Source organism: Columba livia, chromosome Z (genome assembly GCF_036013475.1).
Source record: "Columba livia isolate bColLiv1 breed racing homer chromosome Z, bColLiv1.pat.W.v2, whole genome shotgun sequence".
NCBI classification, from domain to species: domain Eukaryota; kingdom Metazoa; phylum Chordata; class Aves; order Columbiformes; family Columbidae; genus Columba; species Columba livia.
In genome coordinates, this window is record NC_088642.1 from 42,871,953 (window position 1) to 42,890,725 (window position 18,773).

The 18,773-nt window shown below is 38.9% G+C and overlaps 1 protein-coding gene and 1 long non-coding RNA gene across 2 annotated transcripts in view; one reads left to right on the forward strand and one right to left on the reverse strand.

Annotated features, from left to right (window-relative positions):
• LNPEP (leucyl and cystinyl aminopeptidase) overlaps positions 1–10,289 on the forward strand; it is a 49,736-nt gene extending 39,447 nt beyond the window's left edge. Inside the window, exons 12-18 of the mRNA XM_021290500.2 lie at positions 794–974; positions 1,711–1,867; positions 3,702–3,886; positions 4,489–4,650; positions 7,382–7,522; positions 8,508–8,589; positions 9,563–10,289. Coding sequence (XP_021146175.2) covers positions 794–974; positions 1,711–1,867; positions 3,702–3,886; positions 4,489–4,650; positions 7,382–7,522; positions 8,508–8,589; positions 9,563–9,694 — 1,040 coding nt within the window. The 3' untranslated portion in view covers positions 9,695–10,289. The remainder of the gene's footprint in view (positions 1–793; positions 975–1,710; positions 1,868–3,701; positions 3,887–4,488; positions 4,651–7,381; positions 7,523–8,507; positions 8,590–9,562) is intronic.
• Positions 1–18,773, reverse strand: part of LOC135577262 (uncharacterized) — a 39,619-nt gene that overhangs the window by 19,939 nt on the left and 907 nt on the right. The window lies entirely within an intron of this gene.

Below are 18,773 nucleotides of genomic sequence, written 5' to 3' on the forward strand. Positions count from 1 at the left end.
CAAATCCATCAAGTTATAACTGCCCTTTTTCATTTGAGAGGGAGTTTTAGAAAAAAAATATGATAAATTATCAGAATCGAAAAGGTGTACTTGATCTTGTTAGAACTAATGGGTAAGTAGTCTGATTTTACCATTTTTGTTTCACTTTAAATGGCCCAGTTGGTGGTCTTGTGTTCATCATGCTAATTCCTCACTCACTGTAGAAACTTGGATACGGAGGATAAAAGAGTAGGAGACATGTACAGAGGAGGCTGGGATAGAATATTTACTAAATTTCAAAGGCATCGTAGGTGCTATGCAAATGGTGGTTTTGGCAGTATAGAATCAACTGAAATTAAGAACTTTTTCCCAAAGCCTCTCTTCTTGTATCTAGTTGAGTTTGAAACTAGACTGTGGCCTTTCATCTACGGAAATGCCATCTCTATTTCTTTATATGATGTGTGTAACTGCTCTTTGTGTATATATGAAAGTGGGCAGAGAAAAGACAGCGTTGTTTGAAAGGAGGACTGTACAGGACGAGAAGAATTACTGCACTAAGTAATGAACTGCATAGATACAACTCGAGGCAGATTTTTATATTGTTCATTCAATCAGATGTAGGAAGAAAGAGGAAGAAGTACAATGTGGAATTTTGGACCCTCGTGGAACCTTTGTACTGGCTATTCCTTCTTCATAGCTGGAGGAAATAGTGGGTAGAAAATGATTTATTGACTCTGGAACCAGTCTACTTCATAGATTTGGATTTGAACAAACAGTCACTAAATGTTCGTTTCTGCTTCCGATTGTCCATTAGCTGTCATTGAACTTCCAGAAGAGGTGGAATGGATAAAATTCAATGTGGACATGAGTGGCTATTACATTGTACACTATGCTACGGACTGGAAGATGCTGATTGATCTGTTGAAAAAAAACCACACTGCTTTGAGTCCTAAAGACAGAGCTAATTTGATCAACAATATATTCAGCCTTGCAGGGTAAGACTTCTATATTAGAAAACATAGCTAATACATGTTTCAAGTTTTTTTTCAGAGTCAAAGAAGATCATAGTTAGATTCTAGAGAAAACTGCTTCAGAGAAATTTTAATTCAGTCTTTATTAGTCTATTGAAATTGTTCGCCATTCACTAATATTTTTTAAAGTTATTCCACTGATGCTTCCTTACTGGTGTTAGATGTTATCTCTCTATTCTTTATAGCAGCATACATTTATTTCTGTCACAAAGAGACACATGATAGCTTCCATTTCTGGAAGACACTGTTTTCTTTAGTGTCTGATAATCTGCCTAGCAGAGTGTTTAACTGTGCTCTGTCAATGAGTGCTCCACTTTAGAGCAATAAGCTGTTTGCCTCTTAAATTTTTACTGCCTCCCTCTCATCTTTCTTTTGCCATTGTCATCAGAGCCGGTGAGGCTGAGCATTCTGGATGGCCTCTGACAACTGCTTCCTGTGTCTGACTCCCCTCACAATAAATATTTTCATACATCATTGTCACACTTCGTCACCTGTTTTCACTTTTGTTAATTGAAGGCATGTTAGTGGACACTGTTGCTTTGTTGCTATCTTACTAATGTTACGATATCTGAACTGTTTCTTACGTTACTCCCTCTATTCACCTATCTCTCTGTTAACGTAATGGACAAGATCACTTCTTATCTTTTTTTCAGGAAGTACTTTGGAAGCCATTTTAATGTTTTTATTCATTGACCCATAGTCTAGGAAAAGAGTCGCTGGAAAAGGCCTTTGAGTTGATTGAATACCTTAACAAAGAGAACAGCACTGCGCCACTCACTCAAGTTTTGTTTCAGCTGAGTCTTATATACAGCCTTTTAGAAAAAAAGGGTGAACAACATCTGGCAGCACGAGTCATGGTATGTCTTAGTTTTCTGTAAACTGTAATTTGAAGCAATTAGCTGTAATGTTCTTTGTAGTTACCTTATCTTTTTAAATGTTGCCTGTTTAACATATTCAGTAATCTTACTAAGTTGAATGGGGATTGTAGACAGTTGCCAGTATTTCATGCTTTTCTTAAGTAGTAATGATCTCTTACTGAAATGCTAAATTGACTTCCCACACACACCCCTGCAATGTTTTGTAAGGAGCATAATACAGTGGGAACACAGTGGTGTCTGGGAGTTTGCTGTAGTGGCTTTAAAGGGCAATGTAGTACAGATATGTAATTTAAGAGAGTCCATGACATTTTTCTAGTACAGAAGAGTTATTTCCTGTAGGAAACAATTATTTTGCAAATATAATAGGCTCAGGCAGGATCTCTCAGCAAAGCATATTTTTTTTAACTATATTGCAACACCAGCTGTTCTACCTAAAGGTAGGCACACATAATAGGGCAAAAAGCCCCTGCTTATATCCCCCAAAAATCCCGGCTGCAATTTCCCTCTCCTGTTCCGCATTGGTTGGGTACTTCAGGGTTTACAGACTACCCTGACACCTGCCTCAGTTTACATAAAATACCCTTCCCCTTATCAATCTATTTAAAATATGAATTCCTGGTACTTTGGCTACCCTTTCCCCTAAATTGACTTGTAAATACAGGTGTCAGTATGCATACAGGTATCAGTATATATTCCAGGAAGAGACTGTGTTTTACATTAAGGATTCATAGTCTGATGTTTCTCAGTCCTTCCCCCCTGCTGGGGTCGTGCGCCAGGTCCTCAGCTATGTAAAAACAACAGTTCTTCGTTAAATGTTCCAAATTCCAAAATTATTAGAGTGGCCAGGGATTTCAGATATAACTGCTTTGTATAGAAGCAGTGGAAAAAAAACCTATTTTCTCTAAAAATAGGAACACATGAATGGTTGTCATTTTCCCGTTCCAGCTGTGTGATAGATTAATATGATACCATGCTACAGACTTAGAAATGAAATCAACATTGTAGCCTCAGTTCTTGCTGAGGAAATGTCTTTCATTTCCCTGTTTACCTTCTTATTATGAAGCCTTCTCTCTATATTAATCTACAGCTTTAAAATGATCCTTGCTGCTTTACATTGCAGAATGTCAGCAAAGGGATGAAGCCTAGAAAGAAAACTATTAAATGGGTAGCTAAAATAGCAGATGTTTTTTCTTTCTACTGGTTAATTGATGAGTGCTTAAGGAAACCTATGAGAAATAAAAAAACCCCTACTGTTGTAATTTTCCTTATTTTGTATTTATTCAAACGTTTTACAGATCTGCATTGATAAACAGCCCAAGCTATGGTTTGCAATGCAGTGTCTATGAGGTTATGTTTAAATTAAAGTGTTTCAGCTCAGAAGTGGTAGCTGGTCAGGCACCTAGCTATGGTTCTGGCAAGCTACAAAACTACAAATGTGAAGGGTGTTTAGCCTATTGATGAAATTTTTGTTTGTTTGTGCTAACCTAAGGTGCATTAACTGTCACTTGATGGAGTTAAAAGCAGTTAAACATACAGGAGTTGTAGTTAGTTGCAGTAGTAAGCTGACTGCATTGAAGTCTGAAGTGTAGTTTGAAGAGTAGTCTTCAGTTTCAATGCACAGTTTAAGACCTGGCCCATCTTTCAGATCTGTGTGGTGTCTGATATTTATTAACACAGATCAGAAGTGGCATATGTAATAGTAGTTTTTCATCTACCCATTCCATATGTTTAAACCACGATGTTTAAACTAGTTTTGTATATAGAAAGCCTCTTGGTAAGAATTAGCTATTGCTAATAATTTTTCCTCCTTTAGCACAGAATAGAGCACCTGCTTGGAGATAAAATTGATCAACAACGTTGGACAGATGATGGAACCCTGTCTGAACGAGAGCTCCGTTCAACGCTGCTAGATTTTGCCTGCACCCATGATTTGAGAAACTGTAGAACAACTGCCACTGAGATGTTTGAGAAGTGGATGAAGTCTAATGGAACACTGAGGTACCACAAAAACTGGGCTTCCACATCTTTCATCTACCTCTTTTCCTTTTACCTTGCCACCATTCATTTGGCAACAACAACAAAAAACACACACAACCACTAATAACTGAATATTGATAAATCACTTTTTTCTGTCTTTTACTGTTCCTCATGTAGAAGTAATTGCTGTTATAAGATGAGAGGAACAACTACTAGAATTTTAAAAATTGCTTCCATTCCCTAAGCTGCATGCTCAAGTAGGATTATGTAGTAGCAATGTCAATGCATACCTTTTTAGCTTGCATAATTCATTTTGTTCTGGATTCATGTGCATTTTAAGCCACAGAAAATTACTCATCTTTTTGTACAATTTAGTGTGCTTTCATTAGACTAATATGATTTGCATTTTCCCAGTGACTTAAAGTATTGGACCGCCATGAATTCAGTCCAGCAAACTTAAAATTGCTACAGAAATAAACTGCTCAAAACAGAAGCATCTCTTTCAAGCTAATAATTTCATTTTGTAACTTTTCATCCTTCTTTTCTCAGATGAGCATTTTTATGTCCCCCTTTTGTTTGTATTTCTGTTGTTGTTTTGTTATTGGTTTTCTTCTTCCCTGTAGTCTGCCTAGTGATGTTATGAAAGCCATATTTACAGCTGGAGCCAAATCTAGTGATGGCTGGGAATTCCTCCTAAAGATGTACTCCTCTTCAGTTTCTGAAGCAGAGAAAAGCAAAATCATTGAAGCTTTAGCCAACACGGAAGATGTCAGAAGGCTGATCTGGTATGAAACCGGGTATAAACTGGAACACAGGAGGTTCCATTTAAATTTGAGAAGAAACTTCTTCACAGTGAGGGTGAAATAACACTGGAACAGGCTGCCCAAGGGGGTTGTGGAGTCTCCTGCTCTGGAGACATTCAAAACCCACCTGGACACGTTCCTGTGTAACCTCATCTGGGTGTTCCTGCTCTGGCAGGGGGATTGGACTAGATGATCTTTTGAGGTCCCTTCCAATCCCTAACATTGTGTGATTCTGTGATGAAGGAACCAAAAAGCTATAGGCTGTGTAAATTAAAAGAGTTAAAATAATCTTTGAAAAAAAGTGCTGCCTTTTTTTTTGTATTGTTGAAAAAAATTCTGATTTCCAAAATAAACATATCCTCATATTTTGTACAGGCTCCCATAAACATGAAGAACCTGGTATTTTTCACTTAAAAATAATACACATAACAGAGTAGCTTAAAAGGCCAAATTCTGAATATGCCAAAAGAGAAATCAATTGAATTTAAATGCTTTGCACTACTGGTAACACAAAATTGAAGATTGTTCTATGGAGTCTTAAAAGATTGGTATGTCTTTATAACCAAGATAATAACTAGTTGGTGGTTTTATTTATTTAGTTATTCATTTATTTTCTTTCTTTGGGTGAAATTTTGACTTTACATTGTGCTCAAACACCTCTCTATAGACTAAATCTCAGTACAGCATGGAGGACACAAAGGTTGTCCCAAAAGCAGGGAAAACCTGCTAGTTAAGCAGTCCCAAAAGCAGGAACCTGGTGTGCAAGCAGTCGAATATACACACAGAGTTGAGATATTGTTTTATTACGAGACTGCACAATGATGGGTGCTAGGTAAGAAAACCACAAAGCTAGCAACCCTTCTTCACAATATTTACACCATTTATATTTTAGATTTTGGTTAGTATCTCCCCAGGTTTTCCACTCATTTTCCAGCATTGTTTAAGAATTTACAGATGGTGACACAGTCATTTTCTTGTGCTACGCATGCTCATGGGTTGGAGTCTTCACTTGGGCAGGGGTCTTCACACTTGTGGGCGTGCTTTTTAGTATTATAATGAACTCATCATGAGCAAAGTCCATCTAAAGGACATTCTATCTGACAGTCTCAAGATATATGTTAAAACAAACTCAACTAATTACACATGTTCCAGGATGTTCGAACTGCAAGGGCAGGAATGCATTGTTAAACAATTGTGGTTATGTTATACGTCATTTTAATGTGCTTTTCTTGATTGATGTTTTTCTACTCCTAACTTAGTACTCGCCATTTATATTTATTTTAAACTATGGCAATGTTAGACAAAAAGCAAATTTGAGCTATTTTCTTATTCGAGTTCACAATGGGTTGTAAAGGAGCAGATACAACTCACAACATCAACAACGCATTTGGCCCAAGAGCTGCTAAGGAACGTACACTGCACTGGTGGTTCAAGAAGTTTTTCAAAGGAGACGAGAGCCTTCAAGATGAAGAATGTAGCTGCCAGCCATCAGAAGTTGACAACGACCAGTTGAGAGCAGTCATTGAAACTGATCCTTCTACAACTACACCAGAAGTTGCCAAAGAACTCAACGTTGACCATTCTATGGTCATTTAGTATTTGAAGCAAATTGGAAAGGTGAAAAAGCTCAATAAGTGAGTGCCTCATGAGCCAACTAAAAATCAAAAAAATAATTGTTTTGAAGTGCCGTCTTCTCTTCTTCTATGCAACAACAACGAGCCATTTATTGATCAGATTGTGATGTTCAACAAAATGTGGATTTTATACAACTGGCAACAACCAGCTCAGTGGCTGGACCAAGAAGAATATCCAGAGGATTTCCCAAAGCCAAACTTGCACCAAAAAAAGGTCGTGGTCACTGTTTGATGGTCCGCTGCCAGTCTGATCCACTACAGCTTTCTGAACCCTGGTGAACCCAGTCCGTCTGAGAAGCATGCTCAGCAAATTGATCAGATGCACCAAAAAATGCAACACCTGCATTGGTCAACAGAAAGGTCCTGATTCTTCTCCACAACAAAGCCCGACTGCACATCACGCAACCTACACTTCAAAAGTTGAATGAATTGGGCTATGAAGTTTTGCCTCATCTGCCGTTTTCACCCAACCTCCCACCAACAAACCACCGCTTCTTGAAGCATCTCATCAAATTTTTTCAAGGAAAACACTTCTACATCCAGCAGGATGCAGAAAATGCTTTCGTAGAGTTTGTTGAGTCCCAAAGCACAGGTTGTTGTGCTACAGGAATAAACAAACTTATTTCTCATTGGCAAAAATGTGTTGATAGTAATGGTTCCCATTTTGATTAATAAAGGTGTGTTCGAGTCTAGTTATAATGATTTAAAATTCATGGTGCCAAACTGCAATTACTTTTGCACCAACCTAATAGATGATTCTTATTACAGCTTTCATCTTCTGTTTTCAATATATTATGGTTTATTTTACAAGTTAATGGAATTTACTTCAACTTTTCCAACAACAATGGTAATTCAGGTACTTGGTTTAGAGCTAAGGTCACTCTGATAGTTAGAAATGAAAGCTAAATAAGTACAGTGTTATACAATTGAGTGTTGATGTGTTCCAGATGCCAGGCATTGCTTGTCATTTGACCTGTTACATAATATTTTCCATATAATTCAGGAGTATCAGGAGAATCATATGAAGATATGAATTGATGTTTTTTCTCTTGTCCCTTTTGACATGCTTTATCTTTAAGGTTAATGCAGAACAGCCTTGAAGGAGAAATCATCAAGACACAGGAGCTTTCACATATCATAGCAACTGTTAGCCAGAGTTTGCCTGGATATTTGCTGGCCTGGGACTTTGTCAAAGAGAACTGGGAAAAGCTTACACGAAAGTAAGGCTTTTGATGTAGCTGAGCCTTCACTCAAAGCAAAAGCACATGTTTGTCTCTGTCAAGCACAAGATAATAAATAGTTGGATTCATATAAGATTCATATTAAAATTGTAAATCCTGTTTTAACATATGAGTTTACAAAAATAACTTGGAGCTTAAATTTTGAAGTCTCACCAATAGTTAGTGGAATGTTGGAGCCTCCTACAGCTTCACAGTAATTTTTAAAATTCTTGATTTGAATTTCTGTTAAAAGGATGCTGTCTCTAAGATGGTTGCTGCAGAAGCAGGATATTTATGTGGATCAAATCCATTCAAAAGCAGACCTAGGGAATTAATTCAGCGTTTTTCTTCTGCCTTTTTACAGCAATCCCCAAATCAAATAACCAGAAAATCCTACTTGCTTTAGAAATATGTGTTCTCCTTAACTGGCCTTGAAGGGTACCCAGCAGGAAAGCTGGCCTGCAAGTCTTCTAAAAGCTAACAGTACATGGAAAACTCTATTTCCAAATTCTAGTTTTGATTTGGAAAAGTTTCACATTACTAAAAATGCTTCTCCTGGATTAAAATTTTGGCTCAACCAAGCTCTTAATAACCAATATTACGATATTACTTTGCTTTAAATGATATCTGGTTGCAAATTCAATTTCTGTAGTGTGTTGGAATATATACCACAAATATAGGTCTTGGTATTCGGCGTGTGGTATCCTTAGTTCTTTGCTATTTGAGCTGTGATAGAAATTTGAAAATTTTCCAAGTCTTTTTTTCTGAAGTTCAAGTTTTTGAGGGATTAGGGAACTAGAGGCTTGAACTTCTAAGATGCCTTTTATGTCTTTTGAAAAATGAGGTATGTAAAAGTTGAATTTAAATGCTTTTAATGATTTCCAAGTATTAAAACAAAAAAGTAGAAATAAAAATGTGTACATATAGTGAACCTGCATCTTAAAGTGGCTCCTGGTTAAAAGTAACTTCTTTATTTGTTTTTCAGGTTTCACCTAGGCTCATATACTATCCAGAATATTATTAGTTTGTCAACTTCTCAGTTTGCAACAAAGGCACATCTACTTGAGGTTGGTGGCTTAATGTACCAGAAGGCCATATTTTCTAGTGCCAATGCTATTTTCATTTAATTGAGGGATGAGGAAAACATGTTATTTCTGTCCTTGTAGCCCTTTCGCAAAGATATGTATCTGTCGCTTTCCCTATTTCACACATGGCAAATATATACATGTGCATTTTGCGGATCACATACTGAGTCTGTGGCAGAGTTGCCTATGGAGTTGAACTCAGTTATCTGTTTCTACTGTTTTGTTTTCCTCTTCACTGGAACTCACTGTCTCCCAAAATAATTATTTGGTCTAAATAGAATTTTGGTTTATATTTTGTAAACAAGCTGTGATTTCTGCATCTCTGGAACGTGATGGAGTGCGACAAACATTGCTGTATTTTATGTTTGCTGTCAACAATCCCTAGGAATTATTGAGCGTCTTAGTATTAGAGGAGAGACAGTTAATAGTCATTAGAAATCACTGTTGTCTTCCCTAACAAGGCCTTGAAATTAATGTGTCAATAATGGTTTATGGTTTAGTCTAATGTTTTCATTTAGATAATTTAGTAGAGATAGTTGTTTATGGTTTGATCTGTATTTGAAGTGTTAGCATTGACAATCACAATGATGACTGGGTGTGGGGGTCATTGCAAAGAGCTGAAGAGGGTTGCTTGCAACAATCAGTTCTTTGACACAGAATGAGACTCTATTTCTGGAACTTTGAGTGCTCTGGGATTGCTATGTGATTAATACATTAAGTGAATATCTGTTTATTGGTGAAATAATTTATTGTAACTAAATTAGTTATTGCTGCAGTTCCCATGAAAAATGCTTTCCTTGCATTTTGGGAAGTTTGCCTGCTGCCTAGATACAAATGATTCTAGGGAATGGATTTTCTGCGACTTATCTGTAGCCTTTGCTTTTGAACCTATTTGTGTGGCCAATGTTGATTTTCATTTAAATTTTCTTTTTCTTCCTTTTCTCTTGCTATGCAGGTGAAGTCATTTTTTAAGTCGAAATCAGAGGAAAGTGCTCAACTGCGCTGTGTAAGAGAGGCAATTGACACAATTCAGCTCAATATTCATTGGATGGAAAGGAACTTAGCAAAGCTACAAGAACTGCTGTAGTGTGCTGTGGTGTGTCAGCCATTTAGGAGCTCTGTGGACTGTTGCTGTGTTTCTTTTGCAAAAGCCAGGGTGGTACCAGGCATAACTACAACATTGCACTATTAAGGAGTTTACATAGCTCAGGACATGTCTCAGATAATTTTTTATTTTCCTTGGAGCATTTATGAGCAAGATGTAAGTATTCTGAAACTGTTTTCATCTATAGACTGAACATCTAAAGAAATTATTAAATATAATTTTGTAAATGAAACATATGCCCTTTCATTTGGAGTTGTGTTATAGTTTCTTAGTGGTGGGTTAATATTGACAGGGTCAGAAAGAAGGAGTAAGTTGGCATGAACTGATACTTCTTTGCAGATTGCTCATTGAGCAGTAGAATTTTTGATGCAAAACTCTAGGTGGTTTCCACATTTTTAGATACAGAAGCTGTTGTAAAACGAAATCATATTTCAGATATATAAGTAGTAGTAGATCTTACAAAGTATAACAGTTAGAGGTGAAATAAATAAGATTCCATTTTTACTTAAGTTGGGATTTTATTTTCACAGTATTCTTCAGGAATTGCACCAAAAAAAAAAAAAAAAAAAAAAAAGAAGATATCTCATGCTAATAGTATATACTTTGATGTATAAAGTGGCCAAGTAGTAGTATGGAAAAGAAAAAAACAGATAGCAAAATGGAGTGTTTTGGGGATTTTCAGAAACACTGATGGGACCTTGGAACTTTTATTCTTTACTTAATAGACATTTTTGAGAATCTTATAATTAATCAATGAACTTTAACTGATTTTGCTGTATTGATCTCTGACCAGCTACACAAAATTGCATTTTTCCAGACTGGTTCATCTGTAATACTGACTACTGATTTGTGCCCTTTTGACTACTGATTTCACCACTTTTTGCAGAGGGTCTGCAATTAATAGATCTGTTAGCCACTTCATTTGGGTAAACTTCTGTTTTTCCTTGCCTGATAACTCACATAGCACACAGTATAATTTTTGAACATTGCTCACTCTTTATAAAATTAGCTTTAGCAAAGCTTTTAATTTAGATTTTAATGATTTGTTCTTTTACTCTTGTGAGGCAAATCTTCAAAGTCTTTTAAAGAAAAGGATCTAAAAACCTAATGTGCTACATTAGAAGGGCAAATACCTACTGCATCTCTTTCAAAACCAGTGCAAAGGGCCATTTTTGAGGTATAGCATGGATATACCACACATGCAAGAGTCAACATACCTTTTTATCTGGAGATCTGTTCTATTAATTTCAGAACTGGTACATCTTTTGTGGATTCATGCAAGCAGATCCAGACCTGTTGTTGTCTTATCATCATCCAATTATGTGATCAGTTATAAACGACGATGAAAGCACTAACAATTAAAAGTTGTACCATTCTAATTAAACTAATTTAATTTCAACTACAGTAAATTCTGGATAAGATAATAGTTTGAATGAGTTGAATTACCGTGTGACAAATTTTTAAGTTCATTAATTTAAATTGAATGCTTTAATTTATGAAACTGCAGCACTGGCTGTTTATTTGGTTAGCAAAAATTGTAAGCTATGATTGCTTAACCCATGCCATCCTTTTCCCATCTTTTCACAATATCGGTCAAAACTGAAAAAAAATTCCTCATTTTCCAGCTCACATTAGAATTGCAGATGTCATTTTTAATCTTGAAATTATCAGAAAGAATGTTAGGCTGTAGGAGTGTACAAACACTTGTTTGCCCCAAAGGCCCAGAAATGAATAATTTTTACATGCGCTGAAGAAGTAACTGGCAGTATGAGCACTAAAAATATCATCATACTTCCTCATAAGTTATGGAATTAGAATTTTAATTATGGTTTGGGGATTTTTGTACTCCCATGTGTTATGGCTTTATTTCCTTCTTTATTTACAGTCTTTGGAATCTCACATAAATATTAGTTCCGTCATTGCATATTTGTGTGTGTACATATATATACATATCATGTCTATTTCTTTCTAGCCACTTCTTATTAAATGAGAAGTCAGTAGAAAACTTTTTGCTTTTCTGTCCCTTCTGTGCCCTCACATGTGTCTTACCTCATCCCTGAGTGCAGTATTGAAGCAAATAAAATTTAAAATTAAACTGTGAAGGAGATCCCATCTTCCTCCTGATTTGTGCTGTGGAACTTAAAAAGTTAGTATTTTATTCAAATATTTTAATGATGATTATGAGGAAATGGCATGCAGGTGAGTTTTAGACAGCAAATTATACCAAGAAGATCTGGAAAGTTGGAGAGTTGTGGGGGGATTATTGAATATTTTTTTTATTTGATTTGTTGGTTATGCATGGTATGTCCATTGTAGAGGTTTTTAAGTTATTTTTCTGTCATGGAGGCTCTGACCCTATTAAAAATTGTGCTGGAGTCCTCCCTCTGTGAGAAATGCTTAAATATACTCCTAAATTTTTGAGTGTATTTGGAACTGATGAATATTGGAATGACTAATGCCTGGTGCAGGACAGAGCACCACTGCTGGGGTAGTCTTTGGCAAGTCTACATGGAGCCTCTGGAGCTCAATAGTGTACTTTTGCCACTCATTCCGAGTTAGGCCTCCTCAGCCTCCAACATTAACAGTTCTTGAGATCCTGTGTCACTCTAGAAATACAGATGAATTCTGCCCCTTTGTAATCTGATGGCATTAGAGTCACCACCGATAGTATTAGAGGGACCACAATCTCCTAGAACTTCATACTTAAGGGGGGCTGATGTGCCAGGACACAGAACCTACACAGTTTAGTAAATCCTGTTGTCCCTCTCCTCCACCTGGCCAAAGGCAGAACCCCTTTGTTCCTCATCGGAGTGTACATTACTTGATTTTTTTTGTAACTGCGAACTAGAGGTCCCTTCATCAAGATCAAATGTACGATCCACTCTTCTACTCTGCCCGGAAGACACTGGAGAAGAAATTTTTCCATTTGGCTGTAGTGGTTTTCTTTCAGTTCCTGTACCTGACCTTCTAGTTACCTGGTAAATTCACCATCCCACTTCCTCATGTCATCCCCCTGGTCACCCATAGAGACACAGGTTTCCAAGTGGGGTGTGCCACCAATACTTTCAGCAGAAAATAGCTGACAATAGCTGAGGCCTTGGTTGGAGTACATAAGTAAGACCTCCTTGGCTTCCTCAGACATTTTTTTGGGTTGGTCTGCCCATGGACAAGCCACAGGCCCACATGGAAGAAGTCAGATTATCTTCATACCCTCAGGGCTCTGACCACTTCATCTATAGTTGGTGCCTCTGAGTCTGTCCAGCTTATTATTGCCAGGGTATGGGTGTATAATGTCAGTACATTTCGTATGACCTTTTGCCACATGGACAGCATGCACTGGATTTCATCAAGGTTTTTGGATACCTGTTCATCATCCAGGTTGTTACATGTCACCTCCACCATGGCTAACTCCCTCAGATACTGGATACCTTCCTCAGTGGTGGTCCATTTGCTCTGGGAATTTGCAAGGTCTTCTTTGAAGTGATATTTGTCCTTCACAGGAGTCACCACCAAAGACTGAGGATCCCTGCCTGCTTTCCAATACCTCTGTCAATAGCCTTACCCCTAGCAAGGGTTCCCAGCTGCTGGGCTTCCTTAAATTCTAATTCCTGACTATTGGATCCAGTATTCCAGCACTGGAGTGACCAGATGAGAATTTGCTCACCTGGTTGATGGCTGAAATATTTTAGCCTAGATCACAGCTTATTTAGGGCTAGGGACTGGGTAGTTTCTGTCTCAGGCCTTTCTCCTGCTCTTGTGACTGCGCTGCTGCAGAACAGGCTGCTGCCTCTAATTCTCTTGCTCTCTCTTAGGAGAAGCTTCTTCCTTATTAAATGAGTTGACTTCAGATTCCATTATTTCAATTATAGGGAGGACTGACATAGTTGAGGGCTGTGTCTCCGGTTTAACTGTAGTGTCTGTGGGCATGTTTTCAAATCCAGAAAATCTCTCTTCTCCTTGAGGGTGCTGAACAGTATTGAGCAAGAGTTTGGTAGGTGCAGGCTAGGCCCCAGCACTGTGCAGTAAGTTACGCATCTCCAGAATAGCCAGGGCATCTTCCCCTCTACCCCCCAGCCATTCTAGTAATTCATCAGGATCCCATGCTGTTTCAGGAGTGAAGTTCCAGAGCTTTGGAGGTGAGAATCTTTCTAGATATCTCCCCATATTCTGCCATGCCACACATAACCACACTGCAGCAGGGCATGTTTCTAAATAGCTTGTTAAACTAGAAAAAGGTTAAACCATACTCCTAAGAAATACCAATGGGAGTATTTTGATTACCCAAGGATGTTCAAGATACTGAAGAGTTATTGTAACAAGGGAGAAAGCATCACAGAAGCAGGTGGTGAAGATGCCATTCTGTATTGCCTCCACGATAAATTCTCAGAGGAAGAAGTTTAATAGTTAATTGACTCCATGAGCTGATGCTTGAATTCCAGTAATAGCTTCAGTATAGATATTGTCGTGGTTTAACCTGAACTAGCAATACAACCACTCTAGCTGCTCACTCACCCCCTCCCCACCCCCCAAAACTGTGAGAGAATAGAAAGGGAAGGAGAAACTTGGATTTATATACACAGAGTTTAATAAAATAACAAAATACTAATACACTACTAGTAAATATAGATATAAAATAGAAATAGAATATCAAATAAAAGATACTCCATGCAATTCCTCACAAACTCCTTCCACACCGAGCAGCCAGTCCTAGGAAGCAGCACCTGGTCCCAACAACTGATCCTGTTACAGAGAAAAAAAAGGAAAAAGGCAGAAAGGCCCAGAGACCTCTGCAAAATGGCAGGATGGCAAAAGGCTGAACTAAACATTCCATTCTCCCCCAACTCTGACAAAAAGAGCAAAGAAGGTGAAGAAGCAAGAGAAAATGTGGAAGATGCTGACTCCCCTTAAATATGAAGCATGATGCTAATGGGATGGAATACTCTTATTGATCAGTCTGGATGTCAGTCAAGCTCTGCCCCATCCATGCCCCCCTTCCTTGATGCCTCACACCTCTGGGCAGAGCACTCAGAACATCCTTGGCTCTCAGACCAGAGCAATTAAAAACATTAACTCTCTGCTGGGGTGTTATCTCTTGTTCTCAAATTAAGTCCAAATAATGACTGTGGTAGCTATGGTAAAGAAAGGTTTCTAACTGTATGAAGAAAATTAACTCATTTTCAGTCAAACCAGCACAGACACCAAATACCAGATTAAGCTCAAAGCCAGTGTTCTAATAAATAATCTCCTGGGCAAAACATCACTGAATGCTACAGAGCACAGTGAACTGCAAAAGCCAAAACCAGTTTTTAATATGTATGTCAAAAAAAAAGAAAAAAGAGCATGGTACTGTTCTGATAAATTAATATAGAGAACAGATGAATAAAGATTTTGACTAGCAATTGTTAACAGATATAAATCTCTTCTAATATGCTCTGGGAAAAACCTCTTACATCTCAAACCCTTCAAGACCCAAACTGAATGCCAAAAAGGACTGTTGTGGTTTAATCCTGGCTGGCAACTAAGTAACACACAGCCCCTTGCTACACCTCCCCAGTGGGAGGGGAGGAGAATAGGAAGGGTGTAAGTGAGGAAGAAACTCGTGGGTTGAGTTAGAAATAGTTTAATAATTAAAAAGATATAATTCAAACAAATAAAAATGTGAGAGGTAGGAAAATAAAACCTAAGAAAGAAAAGTGATGCAAATGAAACAATTACTCACCACGAACAGACCAATTGCCTAGCCAGTCCCCAGGAAATGGAGAATCCCTACTGACCTCCCCCACCCAGTTTTCTTGCTGAGCGTGACATCATATGATATGGAATATCCCTTTGGCCAGTTGAGATCAGATGCCCCAACTGTGCCCCCTCCCAACATATTTTTCCACATCCAGTGTACTCAATGGTGGGGCAGTGTGAAGAGTAGAAAAGACCTTGGTGCTATGTGAGTACTGCTCAACAGTAACTAAAATATCAGAGTATCAACACTGCTTTCAGCACAAATTCAAAATACAGCCCCATAAAAGCTACTATGGATAACTTTTGCTCAATACTAGCCAAAACCAGTGCATCAGTGGCCCACATCTTCCCTTGGCAGCCCCTTCACAGGACTGCCCGTTCTATGCTGCCCCTCACCTACTCCCTAACCTGTGCCCTGATTCAAAAAAGAAACATCTGCAGTGATGGCTCTCACACTGAAGTGGCCAAAACTGTGGTCTCAATTTCTGTGGTAGCCCTTTCACACCCCAGCACTACTGCTGCTCTGAGCTTGCCTTACTACCTCTCCTACCACTGCACTACAACAGAGACAAGGTCCAAAAGTGTCCAGCAACAGCTTCAACAAAAAATGGGCAAGGAAAAAAGCTTGTTGCTGGCCCTTATACTGCCTTGTCAGATGCTTAAGAGCCCAAACAATACTGGGGCTCTGTGCTCCTCTATGACCTGACTGTCACACTCAGCTACCTGCTCATCCCTTACCAGAAGAGGTAAGGACAACAGAGAGAGCTGCTAGCTAGTACTCCCACTGAGATCTGGCCAGGATTGGAAGCTTTAATGACCACAAATCTTTGCCTGGCAGCCCCTTAGGAGCCCCCTCAGAGGCTCTGGATTTCATTTCTCCACCCTCAACCCTCAACTTCAGCAAAACAAGCAAGAAAAAACAAAGCTGTCAGCTACAGCTTCCACTCAGAAGAGAACTGGAATTCTTCCACTCAGCAAAATTGGAATAATTCAACCAGGAATTAATGCTGTTTGGCGCTTTCAAATTTCCTTGGCAGCCCCATGACTGCTCCATAATACTGCAGCTCTGAGCTCCTTCTACTGCCTTAAGAACTTCTCACTCTAACCACGGACCAGGTAAAAAAAAATCTTCCTTCTGTGGATGTGCCTCTCTTCACTTAATAATCCCCATTGCTTGGCTGAGGTATGCTGTCTGTCATTCTATTGCCCATTCCCTTCTGTCCTTGGTCATTCTGACTGTACTGGCTTCAAATTCTTACTGACACATGTTTTTCATCTTTTATGCTTATGGTATCTCCTGTTTCCTGGTATTTTCTCGCCTAATCTGTCTGCATGTAGTTCATCCTTTCATATGTTACACACTCTTTCACCACTCAAATCCCAGATAATGGAGTCACCCTTCATGGGAGACTTTCATTATACTGATGTCTGCTTGAAGGACAACACAGCAGAGCTCAAACAGTCTAGGAGATTTCTTGAGTAAGAAAACCCGCTCCCCCACCAAAAAATAATGTTGTCAAACTTGTGAAAGCAAATGGAGTTCTCTTGAGATAGGACGTCCCCCTCCCACCATGAGAGGCTGGAAAACTCTCTGATGTACAGGAGAGAAGCGAGTGTGCCCCACAGCTGGGCACAATAAACCAAGTTGAACTTGTTGGTGTCAGGCAAATGTTCACCAGCCAAAATGAAGGGGTTTGTGTTACAACAGGACAACTAGGATATACACTAGATTTGCGTGTTCCAGGGTCCAGCTTGATTGGATGTTTTCTTCAGGAACACCAGAACCGCTTATGGATGCCCTCTTAGGGCCTGTTTCCTGGTTCAGCTATGTTGAAATGAAAACTCAGGCAGCAACAGAGCCCTGAAGCAATGGATATGGGTTTTTGCTATGACTGTTCTTTGAACATGGGAAAGCAGTGCTGAAGATTAAGCTGTAAGGCTACAACAATGAGCCATCCAGGCTTGCTCTGATAGTGTGTTGAACTAGAGTTCTAAAATGATTACAGAATCTGTTCTTGGTTGTCTGGGCAAGTGGGATGTCTTGCTGTTCTGAGACAAGCTACGTAACAAACACAGATTAAGGAAATGCAAATAAAGTAAACATATCTTGGAGTTACAAGAGCTGAATGCTGGGCTCCTTGTTAGAGCCTGAGTAGCCTCCTCCATCCTCCAGGTCCTTGCCCATTCCTTACCCCCTGGGGCTGCTTTCTAGAGCCTTTCTGCAGATTAGCTGTCTCAAATCTGAAGTTTTCTGTCCCCCCAGTTAGTAGACAGCCTGACATGACTCCTCCTTGAGACCAGCAGCTGGCCTGCGTACTCTGTGTCATGAATACTGCAATCTTGCACCCCATGTTCCTGGGTCAGCAGCTGTAGGCATGACAGTATCTGGGGGCCACTGCAACACCAGACATGCTTCATAGAAGCCCAGGGATACTACACAAGGCCCAAGTCCTCTCAGCACACACACACAATTATTAGGGAAAAGAAATTTCACACCTATAGGTTGTCTCCACTAAACACGTACAAATTGAGATTTTTCCAAAACCAGAGGCAAGGCATGGCTAAGATTTTCTGGCTCTCTGCAGAATTTGCATCCTTTATACAGAAGGTCAGTTATGCTGGTAAACACCAAGTCCTTCTCAAAAATAATAGATTACAGCTTTTTCAGAGAAAGACAGATCAATAATCTGTTAATTCAGACAAAAATTTTTTTTTATGTAGTGCTGGTTGGAAGTTCCAGTGCAGAATATTATTAGTTCAAATACACAGGTTTAGCACAGATAGTAAGAACAAAAGTCTCCGTAGGTAATGCTACTGCCTGTTCATGTTTCTGTTCTATATATCACAATTTTTTGCTCCTGCCAGCTGCAACCAGGAAGGTAGGAACTTTTGAAACTACTGTCTCTGCCTGCTGCTGCAAAAGCCATCTATGAAGGCATACCCTACAGACCATGCCTTTGGGACAGAGTTATCAGAGGGCTATTAGTTGCAATGGGAAGAAAAGCTGTATATGATGTTGAGTGGTGGTAAGCTGACTATTTGCTCTGTGCTGTGGTTTAGCCCTAGCCCCAACCTCTGCACAGCCCCCACCCCTTAGCCAACAACTACCCCGTTTCCCTAAAAAAAGACCTACCCCAAAAATAAGCCATGGAATGATTTTTCAGGATTTTTGAGGATGCTCAAAATATAAGCCCTACTCTAAAAATAAGCCTTAGTTACAGTTCATTAAAAAGTAAATTTAAATAGTGTCCAGGCAGCTATACATGTACAAAAGTAAAATTGCTTGGCAATAGAATGCAGCAGGACAGATAGACCCTTCACACTC